Source organism: Ammospiza caudacuta, chromosome 4 (assembly GCF_027887145.1).
Source record: "Ammospiza caudacuta isolate bAmmCau1 chromosome 4, bAmmCau1.pri, whole genome shotgun sequence".
Taxonomy (NCBI): Eukaryota; Metazoa; Chordata; class Aves; order Passeriformes; family Passerellidae; genus Ammospiza; species Ammospiza caudacuta.
Genome location: NC_080596.1, coordinates 23,872,893 through 23,891,447, shown reverse-complemented (window position 1 = coordinate 23,891,447; position 18,555 = coordinate 23,872,893). Strand labels below are relative to the sequence as shown.

Here is an 18,555-nt window from a genome sequence, read left to right as displayed (position 1 = left end):
TTCTCCTTTTATTAATTGACCCTTTGTGGTAACCTCTCTTTTTGACAATTTAAATAATTAAGTTCTTTAAGTTTCTCACTGCAAGGCATTTTCTACTCTTGAATAATTTTTACAGCTGTTACTGACCTTTGGTTTTTCAGCTACATTTAAGCAGTGAGATGTAGCCATGGCAATTCTGTGGAGTATTTAATTGTTGGTGGTCTTTATAAATGGAGCAGAAACTGTTTTCCATGTATTCCCCTTACTCCTTCCCTAACATGACTCTGGTTGTGAGATTAGTCCCTTTTGCTGCAGTGGTTACATCTGTTTAGGGATTGGTTACTTCTGTTTAGGGATTTGTGTGTTCTGGCCCTCACACCTCTCATACCAGGTCCTGCCTGATAGACTTCAGTCACACAGCTGGAACACTTGGTCCATGTTGTTTTGAAGACTGAGGTGTTATTCTGCAGAATCAGTATCTGAGGGGTGAGATGAACAATAGCTCCACTGGGTAGCTTTGTCTCTTGCCACAGGAAAGTCAGGAAAAAAAAAATCTGTTTGTCTCTGTGTGATAAAGCTGATGTCTGAGAGAGTTGGAAGGTCTTGTGTGATTAGATTTTAAAGTACTGTTTTTATTCCAGAATTAATTTGAGACTATTTTGCATTAGTTAGATAACACTGTTGTAAATGCTGTGGGATGCGCACCAAAGGATCATAAAACTCATCCAATAAAAAGTACCAAAGCATTTTGCAGTGTTTAAAACCTGGCCAGCCATGCTTTCTGCTGGAGAATATCGGATGTTTTGCTTTTCCAAGTTGTTGGCCTTATTCTCCTAATCAATGCCTGGTGTATAAAATTAGCTGATGCTCTTAACTCCAGTGTGGTACTTACTGTGAGGGAGGGTGCTACGTAGGCTTTGGTGGAGTAATGCCTCAGTCTCCTGTATTCAGCAGGTTCCTTTTCCTTCCTGAGCAGGATACGAGGGAGCTTCCAGAAGTCAGCCAAGATGAATATGGTGAAGAGGATCATGGGCCGGCCCCGGCAGGAGGAGTGCAGCCCCCAGGACAACGCGCTGGGCCTGATGCATCTGCGGCGCCTCTTCACGGAGCTCTGTCATCCTCCACGGCACATGACACAGAAAGAGCAGGAAGAAAAACTCTACATGATGTTACCTGTGTTCAACAGGGTAAGCCAGGCAATTTGCAACAAGTGTTGTCATTATTTGAATTGTTTGCTCATATTTTGTATTCCCAAGATCTTTTGGTTCTAGCACAACCAAAAGCTAGCACAGATTTTCTCCCATTGGCATCCTTTCAATTTTCTCCTTATCCTCACAGGGTTTTGTGTTAGGGGATGAACTTACCTTTGGAGATTTCCTTTTCTTATCACCTTTTCTCAAGTGCAATCCACATGCATGTGAATAGATGCATGTAGCCTGACAGCTTTTCTGCAGTGGAATCAGTCATCTGATTTCCAACCTAAACTTCACAAGCAAGTTTAGACCCACTTTTTTTGTGTGACAGCACTGTCCTTGAGTCTAAATAGCTCTTCTCCCTTCTTTGCATTTATTGTACTGATGCATATTTAGAGATAGCAATCATAATATGTCCTGTCAACTTGGTTTTTCTAGGCTACATGAGCTGAACAATTTTTATTTCTCATGTGTTCTTATCACCCTTATAGGCCATTTTCTATGTATTGAGTCTGAATCTCCCTTCATGGACAAGGGAGATTTTGAACAAGCAATCTGTAGGGAATGTATAATGGCCACTTTTACTGTGGCATTCATATTTCACTACTCTCTTGTACTTAGGCACTCAGGTTTTATTTTGAAGCAGAACTGTGGCAACTGTCACTGGAATTAATAGGAACTAAATCCTCCTGATGTCTTATATCAGTCAGTTAACCCACCAGGTTATTGCGAATAATGATTTTGATGGTAGTTTTAGGGTCATGAAAGACCAGACATATCTAGCTTTCTGGTTTTTTCCCCACTGTGTGCTCTTACTCTTTACTTATTGGGTGATAGATTTGTCCTTGTATATGCTGGCTCAGAGAACTGGAATAATCCAAAAACTAAAAGGATGTTTTGTTGAAGGTATGGCTGATGAAGGTGTTAGACACGGAGCTGCTTGCATGCTTGTGCTGGTTTTGCTGGGATAGAGTTAATTTTCTTTATAGTAGCTTGTATGGGCTGTGTTTTGGATTTGTGCTGAAAATAATGCTGACAGTATGGGGATGTTTTAGTTGTTGCTGAGCGGTGCTTTCTCAGAGGCACGGCCTGTCTGCTCCTCACCCCACTCCACCAGTGCAGAGGCTGGGAGTGCCAATGGAACTGGGAGAAGACTCAATGACCCCAGCTGACCCAGTGGATATCCCCCACATATGGTGTCAGGCTGAGCATAAAGCAGGGGCAAGATGAGAGGGAGGTGGAGGGGGTGTTCAAGTGATTTGTCTTTCCAAGCCCCTGTTACCTATGATGGGGCCGTGCTGTCCTGGAGAAGGCTGGGCACACTTGCCCATGGAAAGCAGTGAATGAATTCCTTGTTTTGCTTTGCTTGCTTGCATGGCTTTTGATTTCCCTATTAAACTGTATTTATCTCAACTCATGAGTTTTCTACTTGCTACCTTGCTGTTTCTCTGCCCTGTTCCACCTGAGAGCAATGGGCCAGTGTAGTCCTTAGCTGCCAGTTGAGGTTAAACTACAACAATGCTGTATAGGAAAATTAATCCTAGTCAAGACACAGTGTTACTGGGATTTTCAGTCTACTAGGTAGTGTGCTTTAGTGGATGGATTGCTTGAATGCCCTAGGTCTTATTTCTACTGGTAACCTGTTGTGTGAGTTTGGGAGAAGTAAGCTCATTTTATATGCCTCCTCTTTAATTTATCTTAGATTATATGCCTTTTAGTTATGGACTTTTTTGATTTGTTTTTACAAATAAGCACAATAGAGTCTTAATCTTGCCTTGAGCCCATGAAGGTTATTTTGATGCAGGTATGCTTAGAAATCTCCCTCTGGTGGTTACATGAGGCTGATGCTTCTGGAAAATAGAATGCCCCCACTTGAGCTTCTTCAGCACTTAACTCTGCTGTGCAGGTGAAAAAGAATTTTTTCTTAGCCTTTGTGGTAACTACTGGCAGAAGCATTATAGCTATAGAAATTGCAGAGGTGATATTACTGTTTTTAAGTATCAATGCATGTATAGCAGTCTAAGGAAAGACTTTGATTAGACTTATAAGGTGAAAAAAAAATCCAAGTTTTAATTTCTCCATTGTTTCTACGTTTTCTCTTTTTTGTTTTCTTTCTTAATACTCATCCCCCCCTCCCTTTACACCACTTGCTGGCTTTGTCCTAATTCTCAGCTCCTCCTCTGCACTCTGCTGAAACCCAGTTGAAGCTACTTCATGTCTCTGCACCATATGTTCTAACTGTCCTTCATTCAGCTCGTGCTGAAGCATTCTGAAAACCAAATCAGTAGCCTCAAGTTTTCTTCTAACTTTGTGAAAATCAGCTCTTGTCAAAGTAATCTCAGGTACCATTTGTATTCTTGAACAGATTGTTGGTTTCTGTGATTTCTATTTGTATAAATGTGTCTTGGCTACTCTTTTCTTCAGTTTTTCTCTTTTTTGTAGTGGCTTTTCCTTCCCCAGGTTCCCCATGTCTCTATGCTTTTGCAGAATCTATCTAGTTTTGTTTATGGGCTCTTTCTGTGAGTCCTAGAGACTCTTTTGTACCCTTCTTTACTGAAGTGAACTTGGTGCTAAAGGCACATTCTTACATGTTTATCAAATGTTTTGTTTTTCAGTCCTACTTCTGGCTGTTTTCTTCTTCTTTCCTCATTTTTCTCCCCTTCAGTTTCCTTGTTTAGTTTTAATGTTGCTGTCCTCAAGCTCTACTTTCTTTGAACTTGTGAGCTTCTTGGAGCTGTCCTTTGTGCCACAAATACAGGGTCTTGCCAGATGTTGTCAATTTAGTTTTCAGTCTCTAAAATCTGGATTATAGCTTGGTATATTGAGGAAAGCAGGTGTTGTTTCTGCTCTTTCACTTCCTTTCTTGCAGACCTTGATAACTATTATCAGTCATTGATGAACTGGGATAGTGTAACCCAAACAAAACTGGTTTTTCCTGATCAGTCAGATCTTATCCTGTCTCTGTTACAGGGTTTTTTTTTTCCTTTCATTTCATGTAAAGGCATTCTTTTCCTGTATTCAAGAGGCTGAGCAGTTGTGATGCCATCTATTTCTACTTTTGCAGTTTACCTCTTTAGATTCGTGTTTAATGCCACCTTCTTCTTTTGATGTTCACATACAGAGTCTGCTGTGGCTTCCTCAGTTTATTTAGTTTTATGTCTTCTGGAGTGTCAACTGTTGATGGTACAGGTTGTTTTGGAACAATCCTGCAAGCTTAGTAATGCTGCAGGTCACAGCAAGACAAATTGTGATTGGAATAAAAAATAGTACAAGAAAAAAAATATCATTTTCCAAAGAGTCTTGGAAGAGATTTTCAGTGGCAGATAGGGTGAATCTTGGTTCACTCTAAAATTCTGACACAACTTTTCTCTGAGAAGGGACCTTTTACTGTCAGGAAACACTAAAACATTATTAGAAGTTCCTTTCTAAATTTTTTTTTGTTTCTTAAACTTAATCCTTAGCTGCTGAAGTTCAAGTGATCAGTTAATAGCTTTGTTCAAATTCAGACACTGAATCCATCCATCAGTTAGTTTCCATTGTTATCTTTATTCTGTCAAAGACTTTGAAGTGTGATAGAGTCCTTTTCCTGTTACTGCCTTCAGCAAAGATTATGATTATAAAAGCATTTTCTGTTAGAAGATAGGGATGGTTATGTTAGGAGGAGAAACTCAAATTGTGAAGCTCAGATCAAAACTTCTGTCATGCCTTTATGTGTAGTCCAGAATGTCTCCTATACCAGAGTGGTGAGCTGTTGGAAGTGGGAGCTGCATGTGTTTGGCTGCAATCTGTGTGTGTGTGCACACAAAATGCAGTAAGGAGTCCTGGGAGAAGCATTATTTTTGCTGACTGCAGAGATCTAGAGTGAAGACGGTAACTCTGCTTCCCAGAGGTATCCAAGTGGCCAGCAGCTGGCAGCCAGTTAAATAACTGGGGTATCCAGGAGCTCTTGAGACTTTCTTGCTTAGCCATCAGGTTGAGTTTTTTCCTTTCATCAGAGGTATCTCAAGTTTTGTGGGAAATGCAGCTTCATTTCCTTTTCACTTTTTTATTTTGAGCATTATTAATGAGTAAATTCAGCAGAGCTAAAGCATTCTTAAGTTTGGTTTATAGACAGAGCATGTCTCAAATCTGCGTGGATAAAACCATCTTGCTAGTTCTGGTAACAAGTGAGTTTACAGACCACTTCTTTTTCTTCATTGTTCAGGGAGGCTTATGAAATGATGAATCACATAATTTATATATATCATTATTATAATGAAAAGCTAAATTGGTGCATAATTAAGAAAAGATTGGCCCTGTGGAAGAGTACTCAAAAGGCTCCTTTCAGAGTTCAGTGAGTTTGTGGAAGCACTGCTCTACCAACATGATGGTAATGCTTGTGCAGTATGTGAAAAAAGTGGATAGAATGATGAAGAGGCTGGTTTTGAATAAGTGTTTCATTACCTTGAAAGAGCCTTGCTTTTCCATATTAAAAAGATAATTTACTGCTAAAATGTGTAACATCCTGTCTTGGTTTTTACTACCACTTTTAGTCTAAGGGTATATAAATATCAATGGAAATGCTTATTCTACATAGTGCAAACTTGGTTATGGGGCAACTAATTAAAATCCAGTTGACCTCAGTTAACCTTTTACAGTAACTTTGAGTTCTCTGCATTTCCTGGTAACTACTGACAAATCTGAGCAAGCTCAGGACAGGTCAATAGTTTTTCGTCTTCACTTGGTCTGGGTGAAAGAGCTTTAAACAATTAGTGATGACAAGATGCTAGTGTGCATTCTGGTCTAGATAATCTTGCTTAAGTTATGTGAGCATGCAAACCTCAAGGCCCTCTTCCCTTCTTACAGCTTTGTGGAAGTTAGGGGCTCTTGGATGAGTTGGGAGCTGATGCAGACAACTGCAAAAGGAGGTCTTGTGAACTATTTAGGGAAACTTGGATTGTCTGTACTAGGCGTGTTGTGTAGTCTGTAATTCAAATGAGGGGTATTTTTCTTGGTGTGCAGAAAACAGTTGTCTGCCTGTAATGTCTGGTCTCCCATTTGCTTGCTTTAATGATAATGGTGGTTGATCTTTCCAATATGAGAAGTACTTATGCCTTTGGTGAAAATTACTTGTATTTTGAGGAAGCTGAGTGTTCCATTTCAATGTTGTATTTCTGGCTCCATTTCATCATGACTTTGCAGTGCAAGTAGACAGGAGAAATATTTTTGGCTGTTTTGTGATGTGCTGGAGCAGCTGATAATAAGGGAGGTAAGAAGTCAAACTTTGACAAAGGTTATTCTTTCCTTCTTCCTTTTAAGTCATCTTCAGTGACTTGGGGGTTCCAAGGTTAGCTGCACCACAATTACCATGCATCCTTGCTGGCTGTAATAATGGATTTCACTGGATGTCCCTGGACTTGAGAATGACCTCAGCCAAGTATGTCAGCAGTTTAGCTGTAATAGGATAACTGGGTCACCTAGAGAAAGGAGACAGGGGTGAAGCAGCTGTTGAGTCCAAATCAGCTGTACTGTTGTAGAACACATCCTCCTTCTGGGAGGCCAGTGTAAGCTGTTGAACTTAGGTTTTGCTAGAAAAATGCTCTCATCTTTTATGCTCATCAGGGACACTACTGAAGGTTGCATAAATATCTATAAGGGAAAAAAAATTAAACAAGCAGAGACTGTTCAGGTGTTGAGCAGGCCATTCTGTTTCTTCAGCACGAACACAAGTGATGATACCATAATTGGGATTGCATGCTTTGTTTGATAATGAATATCGTGGGTTTATTGTGACCATTTTAGTGCAAGTTATGCGTTGGAAATGTGGATAAAGACTCCATTTTTTGTGCAGTCTTGAATGAAGAGTAAATTACTGCAGCAAGTAGCTAATCCATTTTGAGATTGTGTTCCACAGCTTAGTGTAATACCACAGAGTTAACACATTTTTCCCTATTTTATGTGATCTAATACATTATTTAATAACAAAATCAATGCTTAATCATGAAGAATAAGTTACTAGAATTAAGTGACAATTTATAAAAAAAAAAGCCTGCTGTTTTGTTCAGGGAGATCTCAAAAGAGGAGAGTAAGTCAGGATATCAGCAACATGGGAGACTTCCTGGTATTGTTAGTTTATTGATGAAGGACATAACAAGGCAGTTCTAATTCTTAGTCCTTTTAAAAGACTTTACACGTGTCATTATATTTAGTAGATAGTAAAGAAGTAGTAGGCAGTAAAGGAGTTTATCTTAAAAACAGAAGTCCTGTTGGAGAATTTGGTCTGGTACCTGTTCTTTACCTCATTAAGTGCAATCTCAGTCTTTTAGGGATCTGCAGGGTTTTCATCTTGCAAGAAAACTTACAACTCTCTTTTCCCCTCCATTCATGAGATTTTACCTCCCTGAATGAGGTCTGAATTCCAACCCTGACATATCTTAGAGCATGCACTCTGCAAACCAGTGCAGTGATGAATGCTGCAGCATGTAAAGAAAAATTTGTAATCTTCATAGGAATACTTCTTTGCAAAAGAACATTGTAGTGATCCTTGTAAATTGAGTTATTTTAATGCATTTTTCTCTTGGTTTAGGTGTTTGGAAATGCTCCTCCAAGTACAATGACAGAGAAATTTTCTGACCTCCTGCAGTTTACTACTCAAGTGTCACGATTGATGGTGACTGAAATTCGACGGAGAGCATCAAATAAGTCCACAGGTATTGCATGGGGCACAAGGGTGGCCATTTCCGTATCTGTGCATTGTGATTTTCAGATCAGTCAGAACACTAAGAGCTGCCATTCACAGCAAATGTGCAGGCGCAGAAACTGAGTTTTTAGCAATGAAAATGTGTTGTCTTTTTTGTTCCTTTGTACTGAGGGAGGGAGGAGGAAGAGGTTAGAGGTTTCCTCCCTGGATTACAGAGAAAGCTGAGTTCCACAAAATTTCAACAGATGCGACAGAGAGGTGTGAACTGAGTTGCATGACCTACTAGGAGAAGGAGGCCAAGAACATGCATGTGAACAGCTGCTGTTTCTTGCCTGAGGTGCCTGTTGGTGGTGTGTTGTGTCACTTGGATATGTTAACATTCTAAAACTATGCATCTTAAATTAGCTGCTGGCCAGGAAGCTAATAAGATGTGAAAGTACAGAAAATCCCCCATTCAGACCAACAATGCCAGCCCTAGAAAACTGTCAGTGGACTCCTCTGATTGTTAAATGTCAGGGTGAGATTTAATTCTGTTGATCTCTGAATGTATCAGAACCTGATGTTGTATTGGCAGTTGCATAACTGAGGACAGTGCACCAAGAGGGCAGTTTCATTAGTTTTCCTTTAGTCTTCCTTTTCTGAAGAGGAGTGCTTCCAAGAAGTATCAAGTCTTTGCCTACTAGATAATTTTAAGATCTGTGCTGTGTTCTCAGTTTTGATTTGGTGGCAAATGAGGACTGGAAAAGGCTCTGAAAATTATTGCACAGGAAGTCAGGAGTCACAAACTATGCCAATTACAATATATTTCCATTTTAAGTGGAGTGACTAACAGTGAAGCAGTGAAACATTCCAGATGGCTAAACAGATATCATAGACCAAACCTGTTCTCTATGGGTAAACAGGCGCAAAATGTCTTTTCTTTGAGTATTAGGGGGAAATAAGTGTCCAACAGCCGTGCTGGCAGAATGGAGGTGTTTGCTTGACCTTTTTTCCCTGGGAACATCTGTTATGCCTGCTAGTCAGTTGGATTCTGCAGGGAATAACAGTTTTTGTGTTACTTCAGCCATATCTCTGCTTATTGCTCCGAGATAATCCAGTTCTTAAAACCTTGCAAGTCAGAGTCAGATTTTTGTTGATGGTGGTTGTTTGGGATATTTTTCATGTTTTCCACCCCACTTGGAAACTTGACCACAATGACTAAAAGGATAGTTTGGTGCTCTTCTAAGCTTTAATGTAATGAATACCAATGTTTGTATTAAAACAGAAAGCAGTCATTTTTCCTCTGTTATCAGGATTGCTGTTACTCTGGTCAGTAAACCTTTTTTATACCTCAAGACCCATGGACATGATGGGTCCATGTTGTGCAGTTCGATTGTGACTCTCTCAGTGGGACCAGTGAGTTGCAGTTTTCTCTCCAGAAATAACCAATAACATGCTGTTTAAACTCAGTTTGTAGACTTCTGTGTTAAAATTATTAGAGCTAGATACACACTTCCTGTGATGCTGAGTTAAAAAAATATAAATTATTGGCTTTTTAGAATATGTTTTATGTTAAAGACCTCATACTGTGTCTGTGGATTGTGAAGATTCTTCCATAATTTTTTTTAGAACTTCCATTCTTTTTGTGTCTCAAACACAAAGATATAACATGCCTTAATAGTTGCTGACAGATAATTATATCTCCTAACATGTTTTTAAAAGTAAAAAAACTTCAGTAGCAACAACATGCAGGAAATGTTTCTGGTAATATACAAGTGCAAACTCCTGATGGTGTGAAGTGCTCCATGTAAGTCAACAAAATAGCTGAGCCTGTGTTAGAGACAAGCTTTCCATACAAGTAAACTTTTGATAGTTAATGGCAGGGAAGAAATTTTGCAAGAATTTGATTTCTATAAATGTGTTGGCAGTATTTTACAGTGGGGAATGTGGTATGGTTAAATCTTGCCTGTCAGTATGTTATGGTTGTTTGGGGTTTTGGGGGATTTTTTGTGGCTTGTTTTTTTGTTTCTTTTGTTTTTTTTTCCTTTGCTTATTCTTTTTTTTTTCCCTACTCCATCTGATAATGGAACACAGGGCAATTATTTTCATCGGGCCTTTGAATATTTTTGCTAATAGCTATGTGAGTAATGCTTGCCATGGTGGAGGCATATCTCAGTTATTCTTGGCAGGCTGTAGTAGTTTTCTCAGAATAGTGTTTTGTTATTCTGTAGTAACTGTGCCAGCACCCTGTCTTAAGTGGTCTCTGAACATTGCCATTGAAGCTGTGTGTTCAGCTACATTTCAACTGCTTTATTTCCCTGGTAGGGACAGTAAGAAAAATTAAGCAGTTACATCTGAGCTAAATTATCTTGCAGGTTTCAGTCTTTGCTGTACAATAGGGATGATTTTCTGGTGACAGCAGTAACTGTTTAGGAGGATTAGTGAATAGTTTCCCTTGCCATGGACTGTCTAGTCTGTGTAGAAGATGGTGGAGTCATGGGTGAGATAGCTCTATATACTTGAGATTTTTAGCTGCCACATTTGTCACAAATAAGTCCAATTTTGTGTCTGAATTGATCAAAAAGTTGTGGTAGTACTATGTAAAATATATGTTCAAACATCTATTTCTAATACAGTCTCAGTTCTGAGATTAACTTTTCTTTTGGGAGCAAGTGCATCTGGCTCAGAGCTGAAATCACTTCTGAAAAAAGGGACAGGCACAGCTGAAACTTGGTAGAACCAATGTGGCTACTAATGACTACTTTGGCTAGAGAGAAAGCACACTTTCATTTAATGTGTTTTTCTAAAGACATACTCTGGGTGAAGTTGGTGGTTCTGTGATTTTGCAGATATTCCAACAGCATGTCTTTAAACTAAAGTTGCTAGGGAAGGAATTTGAGAGTATTCTGAGTTGGAAGGGAGCCACAAGGATTGTCGAGTCCAGCTCTTAGGTCAGTGGCCCCTGTGTGAACTGTACCCACAACCTGTACCCATACCCTGGTGTTATTAACACCAAGCTCTAACCAACACCTCTCTTTCACTCTAAACAGCTTCTCATACTTCATCAGTTGAGGGTGTACAAACCTGTGATTTGGCGGTTATTGGTTATTATTTGTGGTAGTGATTATTCCATTTTTACTAAAATGGGTTTCTAACTCAGTACTCTCCATTGTCTGCATCTCGAGCACACCAAATGACATCTAGTCAGGGCCCATTATTTAATGCATTAACATTTATCCCAGAGAGATTCAGAATGATTTCCTAAGTGATGGGCAGTCCTGCTACCTGGAAAGCCATGCTGTAGACAGAATATGAATAAGTAGTTACAAGGACAAGTGGAACTGAAGAAGGGTAGAAAACTGAACAGTGAGAAAGCGAAGTGGTGCATCACAGATCTGGAACTTTTTAGCCTCCTTTCAAAGACAGTTTCAAAAGTTTGTTTGGTTTTTTGGTGATGTTATTTGGATAGCTAGTGTACATCACTGCACCTTCTAAGGTCAGTTAAGCTGTGTCACTATTAATTTCAATCAGTTTTTAATTTCATATTTACAACATTTTTTGTTGGTGTTTGTTACGGTATTTACTATTGCATGCTATATTTATTTTTACTGTACTGCTAGGCTGTTCAGCTAATCCTTCCTACCTCCAGCACTTTCAGTTGTTGTTTATATTGTCTGGCCGTTGAGTGATTTTGTCTTTTTTAAAGGGTTATTTTTGGGGGGTAAGGAGGGGCGAGTTGGTTTGTTTTCAGTTTGAATTTTTTCCCCCCACCCTTCTTTTTAGTTTTTAGGGAGTTTTTTTCTTGGTTTGTTTGGTTTTGGGTTGGGTTTTTTGGCGTTTTTATTTTTTTTAGTTTGTGGGGTTTTTTTGGGGGTGGGGTTTTACCCCCAGTTTTTCTTTTCCTCCTAATTTCACAGCTTTGTTCAAACTGTTTCACCACTGAAAATCCTTTTAACCTCCTCAGGCATTTTTCTAGCAGATCTGCTGAAAGACTATCATTATCTCATCATCAAATCATTTTGGGAGATCAAGTTGATAAACATTCATCATCATTGCAGAAAACCACATCAGTGGTTGATATTTGGCCTCTGAGAATGCCTACCTTTATTCTTCTTAAAGATTCATTAATCTGCAAACTCTAATGGGTGTTTTGGGGGTTTTTTTTGGGTTTTTTTTTTTTTTTTTTAGTTAATCTCTGTCACATCAGCAGAACTAATTTTATGTTTATCCTCAATCCACAGAAGTTAGTATAATTTGTTTAAGTGTATCTTGCATTTGGGTGAATTACAGATGATAATTGAAGGGATCTTCTACTAAGGTGCCTTTCAGGCTCCTTAATGAAGTCTGAAGTTTTCCTGATAGGGAGGATCTTTGTCCATAAAAGAAGTGCACTTAGGGGCTGCTTTCAGACTTTTTTGGGTATGTTAACTTTTCTTCTGCTGAGAAGAGAGTGTTGGAAATTATTTTGCATGCTGGGATTGCACATCTTTTCATTGCATATATATGTTCTTCCTGTTCTGTGGGGGACTTTGCTTTACAAGGCGATTCTGGTTTGTGTTTATTGATATTGCTCTAGAAGGGAAAGTGTCCTGTCAGCTACTATTCATTAAAAGCCAGTTCTGATCAACAACTCCTATATCTTATTACTTTTGGTCAACTTTCTGTTTGCTTTTGGTGCTTTCTACCACCCCTTATGTAAGGCAAGTGTAGTACAATGTAGCGCCTTTCCAAGAGATCCTAGAAAGTGTTCTTTTATCATCTGCATTAGGGAGGCTAAAAGCTGGCACAGTTGGGTTGTTGTATCTTTGGATGAGCAGCCCTCCATTCCTGCATGCTGCAAAGGCATCAGCCACTTCATATCTGCCACGTGTGATGACAGCCCAACTCTGCTCCTGATGATGGAGGGCAGACTTTGTGCCATCACGTTTTTATTTGGGTTGATACTTCTCTCTTACTGTCTAGGCAGTTGGAATTATTTGTATTCTGTAACTTTAGATACCTGGCTGTGTCTTCAGGCGTTTCCCAAAAGAAGAAGCAGAGACTTCTAGAAGGCTCCGTTAGAGAAGAGATCCCTGATTTCACCTTTACCACCTCCTGACACACCCATCCATACCTTTGACTGCACCTCCCCTCTCACTCTTGGCAGATGAACAGATATTTTTTCACTAATATTCCCCTCCAGAATAATCTTTACAGAAGTCTGATTATGCTATTTTATGCTGTTTATGGTTCTCCATCATCTAACTAAAAGCTTCTTGTACTAAATTTGCCCTTAGTGCTATTGCTATAGGCAACAGCATTGCTTGCAGTGCTTGTAGTGTGATTTTTGCTACCCATCTGAATGACTCTAAATCCACTGCTTGCTACCTTTTGGTTTTCTGAAGTCCAGGATGCAGTGCACTTCTTACGCATGAAAAAAATTCTGTTGTTTGATTCTACCAAGCCTCTATCCCATATATACTGAATTCATGCTGGAAAATCTGACTCCTGTGTTTTAACCATGTAACCACATAATCATGGTCATACTCGCATGTACATACTTGCACCATTGTCTCAATAGGTATATTTACATCTTACTTTATAGGTTTTTCTCTTTGCCTTTTTGCTCTTTTTACTAATTAGCATATCCTGCTCCTGAACTGGCTTTCTTCTGCAGCAGAAGTTGAAGGGCTAGGGACATCTGAGTGGGGCACATACAGGATGTTATATTAAATGATGTCTTGGGCTCTTCAAAAACAGGGGAAAGGTACAAGGAATAAATTAAGACTAGTGCTGATGATAGAAGTTAATCTTAAATGATAGCGCTATCAAATTTGCTCAGAGCAGATGACAAGAGAACGTGTTCCAGCACTTAAAATGCTGTCTGTGTTTTAGGTAGTGCTTAATTAAGAGTGACAGTTTTGAAACTGCTATTTATAGTGTTCAATTGCTATGCCAGGATGCCAACAGCATGACAACTTTTTCAGAAGCATGGACTTAACCCCTGAGTTTCACTCTCAAAGATGACTGAACCAGCCCTTATTCCATAGGTGGCTTTGGAGACTGTGCCCAAAGGAGGCTGTGCACACCCAGTTTGGTGTGACAGTCTCTTGTAGGCAGAGACTGATTGCCCAGCTCTGTCTGTGGTGGAATAGAAAAATAATAAGCCTACAAAATCACTCCTTATGCTGTGCTAGTGGGGCACTTGTAGCAGCAGTGCATGCTTTAGACATGCTTGGCTCTCAGAACTGAGAAAAAACAGCTTTTGTCAGGAATTCTGGCATTTTGCCTATGCCTTTAGTGTAGGGAATGCAACTGTGTCATGGCTGTTGTGCTTTCTAAGTTGGCCTGTTCATATACACAACCATCTGACCAGTGCTTTGCACTGATAGTTTCAGGTCAGCATGCTGGGAAATTCCTACTTGTCCTTGTTTGTGAGAGTTTTATAAATTGCCTTACTTTTCACCTTGGTATCTCAAACTTTATCTCAGTTTCATGGAGGGAAGTGGTAGGGGCCTTTCCTTACTTTAGCATCAGAATTGGAAAACCAGCCGTTTGTACAAAAGTTTGTTATGGAAAAAAATTCTGCCAGACAAAAACATGAGAGAGGAGCCATTGAACAAATGAACCAAATCTGCACAGCTTACAGTGTGATGCTTCAGAAAGTGATCTTCTCACTGTAATTGATACTACAAGTTTGATAAGTACTTGGCCATATGAAATGTGCTGCCTTTCAAATAAACTTCCCAGGTATGTGCTGGGAAATCTTAACAGCAGATGAAGCAACCAAGCCAATATTAAAAAAGGATTTTTCTTCAGTTGCAGATTTATTCCTCCATTAGTAATTCCTTTGTAATTTCTTTTTTATGTGATATTATTCACCTTCCTTTTCTGCCCTAGTTGACACTAAAAGCACAGGAGATGATTTATACACAGTTATTAATGAAAAATGTTTTTAGATGGCTCTTAAAGGTAATGGGCAGGCATCACAACTGGCATTTTAGACTTCTTACTTAAGTGTGTATTCATGCAGCAGTGATATAGGGTTGCATTTTCTCTTGATTTATTTATTGAGGCTGATAACTTGTTTACTAGTTTGAGTATTTCTCTTTGGCTCTGACTGATATGGAATAGCATCCAGAAGTGGTTCTCAATCATAAGAATTATCTGTAAGCTGTTACTGTCTTCATTTTCAAAAATGTGGGATGGGGATGTGGTAATTGCTGATCATACTCTTAATGTTACTTTTTTTCCTGTTTTTTTAATTCCTTTTGTCTTTCAGCACTTCTCCTTCCCTAAAATCCCCATTATCCATACTGTTGTTACAGTGCAGCTTTTTTTCCAGAAATTTCAGCTATTTCCACAGAGGCCACTAATTGTTGGTGACTTCATGTCTTTCGAAAAAATATATTGTATATTGATAAAGCAAAACTACTCAAAGAGATGTTGCTGGAGTTGCTCAAATCTGTCTGCTGGTCAAAGGATGATGCATGACCAAAGAATGTACTTTTTGCAGCCTTACCAGTGGCAAAGCCAAATGTATGTGCAAGATTGGAATGTGTGTCTGGAAGGCATAGGCCTAAGCCTAGTCCTTTTTTTTGAAGTAGTGCTGTAAAGGTGAATTTATTCTCAGTGCTTGGGGCTGCTGAGAGGATGTGTTCCCTTCTGCAGACTAGCAGACTGAATTCTTACTGCTTTTTTTCTTTTCACTGCCCCTACAGAGGCTGCAAGTCGTGCCATAGTCCAGTTTCTGGAGGTCAATCAAAGTGAAGAAGCAAGTAGAGGTTGGATGCTGCTCACCACAATCAATTTACTAGCTTCATCAGGACAGGTTAGTCTGAAACAGCCAAGTTAAAGATAAATTATGGAGTGGAAGAGACAAAAGCAATAATAAAATGAACTGCATGAACACTCACCAAAAGATGTAACTATATTCTGCTTTTCTGTATTAAGATGCTCTTTCTCTTGTATTGCCACAGGACTTATGCTTTAGCTCCTTGTGGTTTCAATTGCCTGAAAAAAAGAGTAGTTTTGGGACTTTAATTTATAATGCTCTTTTGAATAATGCATGCAACTTTTATTGCTGCCCAAAGACTTCTCTTGCATACTGCTGCTTAGTGCCCCCTGAGATGCATGGCACATAGAGCACCTAAATAGTTCAGACCTTGAACTTCGCACACCTCACTGGAGGAGGGCCACAGCAGTTGCAAAAGCAAGGCCTGGAGCAGTGATGAATGGGGGTGGTAGTGAATCATTCCTGCCTCTGCTTCTGGTGCTGTGCTCCATCACAGATCTTTCTCTGGCAGGATACTGGGCAGCTCTGTGGTTTGTTATTTCTGCTCTAATCTGCCTTTGTAATTCAGCACATCATCTTATCTCTGTTTTAGTATGTCACCAGCCTCCACACCAATTTGTCTTTTCTTCCTACTGACGCTTTCATATTTTCTACTACCTTGCTTCTTACAGCTCCTTACACCTTCTTGCCAAGTGAGAGCATAAATTGAAATGTCCTCCTCTCACTCCCATTTCTCCTATTACAAAGACTGGATAGCTGATTAGGGCTTGGCTGAAGGTCCTGTAATTAACTTGTTAACTTCTGTTGGCAGAGACTGACAGGTTTTGTTTCTGTCCTGTGCATTGATTGCTCTGAACTGTGGCTGTGAGGTGCTGTTGTCATGTGAATAAATCATCCTGTTTTAAAAATTACTGTTTGGATAGGCGCTCAAGAATAGATGGTGAATCTTTACTGCTGTGTCAACACCTCACCAAAGGTGTGAGAAAGAAAAAACAGCATTTCAATCAACTGCATTATTATTGATGTTTGGAATATACAATATGCTGAACTGGTGTTTTTTGCTGTGTTTTCTTCTTCCTCAGAAAACTGTGGACTGCATGACTACAATGTCAGTGCCTTCCACACTTGTTAAATGTCTGTATCTGTTTTTTGACCTTCCACACGTGCCTGAGGTAGTTGGAGGAGCACAGAATGAACTACCTCTCGCAGAGCGCCGAGCGCTACTACAGAAAGTCTTTGTACAGGTAAGAAAGGTAAAATAGGTCAGGGAATTTGAAGGAGGAATGTAAATACTCCATGTGAGCAAAGTCTAGGAACTTTTCACTTGAGCCAGGTTTTACTCTTCCTTGATTCTTAACTGATAGCTAAGACAGAGGTGGATTTTCCTGCAAGCACAGTTGAGGTTAAATTCCCACTCCTCTAGTTTTTGTCATTGACAAATACCTCCTGCGCAGAAATCTCTGCAGCTTTTCTGCACAGATATTTAAAAGGAGCAACGTGTGAATTACTATTCTGTTTTCATTTATTGGTCCTAGTACTTGTTATCTTTGGCTGTTACTGATTGAAATAGATATAGTAAAAAAGTAGTGATAATAAAGTGGTGCTCTCAAATGAACTGACTGGAATTAGTGAGGTTTCAGACCTCCCCATCCAGTTGCAGACAGCCTCTCTCCAGTTTTCTGAGAGGGAGCCTGAGTTTTTCCTGCATGAGATGCAAAAAATCAGACATTTCAAAACATGCAGAAAAGGGAGTGTGATGTAGTAGCTTCACCTACACAGCTGCATTTTGTCTTGGTTTTGGTAATTAGGAAATTCAGACCAGGTGTCAGTTATTCAGGTATGTTTGCAGTTTTGCTGTAGCCTTTCCTGACAAACTTAATTTGACCAAGATGTTATGGTTGCTGCTCTGCCAACAACCCATCAATAGCCTTCTTCCTGCATTAGGAAGGAATACAGCAGTTTGCCTCACGAGGCTTCTCCCTCAGTGCAGAATTTAAACCTGCAAGTTAGGCAACTGTCAGATTCTCCAAGAATGGAATATTCTGGTATCCATGCAAATATGCCGTGTCAGCCTAAGAGATTTAAATTCTGCTTGCAGTCTTCTGGTAAGCATTTTAAACTGAACTGGGACTTGAAATAACCATGTGTCAAATAACCTTGTCTTGTGTTCAAAGTATAGGAACATACAAAGAGAAAACAGCAAATTACCTTTTTTAATGTGTTTCCTCAGTGGAAGAATGTTTCACCTTTTACTAAGTCTAGGCAAAATTTTCAGTGATAAAGGTATTAATGCTAGTTGTTTAATGACTTCCCATTTCAGATCCTAGTAAAGTTGTGCAGTTTTGTGTCCCCGGCGGAAGAGCTGGCTCAGAAGGATGATCTCCAGCTTCTGTTCAGTGCAATAACCTCATGGTGCCCTCCCTATAACCTGCCTTGGAGGAAGAGTGCAGGAGAAGTACTAATGACCATATCTCGTCATGGCCTTAGTGTCAATGTAGTGAAGTACATCCATGGTATGTGTCTTTCTTTAGTATTTTTTATTGGGATGTTTTCCTGCTCTTCTTTCAGAGTTTTCTTATTTGGGAAATAGGCATGAAAATAATAGGGCTTCTAGGCTTTTAGTTTGGGCATGTGCTTATTTACATGCAGATTGCATTTCTAAGCTGTTGTGTAGTGAGAGAGCTGAGTCTCTCATTCACATTTCAGTTTAATCTGGAAGGATCATTTCCTCTCATGTTTTTCTGTAGTGTTCATGATAACCAAAAGGAAAGGCTTTCAGTAACTTCACTAACTGCCTGTATTGAGAAATATTTGCTGTGAAGATGCATTCATTCTTAGCAGGCAGCTGTCTTCCCCCGCTGTGGTCCAGCCCAGCTTTCCCAACCCAAGGATGTTGTTTCTAGGGCCTGGCCCATGGAGGCTCTTTGCTTGGCTGAGAACCATACCTGTGC

At 39.6% G+C, this 18,555-nt stretch overlaps 1 protein-coding gene across 1 annotated transcript in view; it reads left to right on the top strand.

The window, feature by feature from the left end:
* The window catches only part of WDFY3 (WD repeat and FYVE domain containing 3), a 152,750-nt gene that overhangs the window by 49,653 nt on the left and 84,542 nt on the right, over window positions 1-18,555 (top strand). Inside the window, exons 3-7 of the mRNA XM_058804209.1 lie at window positions 956-1,166; window positions 7,738-7,861; window positions 15,531-15,640; window positions 16,687-16,848; window positions 17,925-18,117. Coding sequence (XP_058660192.1) covers window positions 987-1,166; window positions 7,738-7,861; window positions 15,531-15,640; window positions 16,687-16,848; window positions 17,925-18,117 — 769 coding nt within the window. The 5' untranslated portion in view covers window positions 956-986. The remainder of the gene's footprint in view (window positions 1-955; window positions 1,167-7,737; window positions 7,862-15,530; window positions 15,641-16,686; window positions 16,849-17,924; window positions 18,118-18,555) is intronic.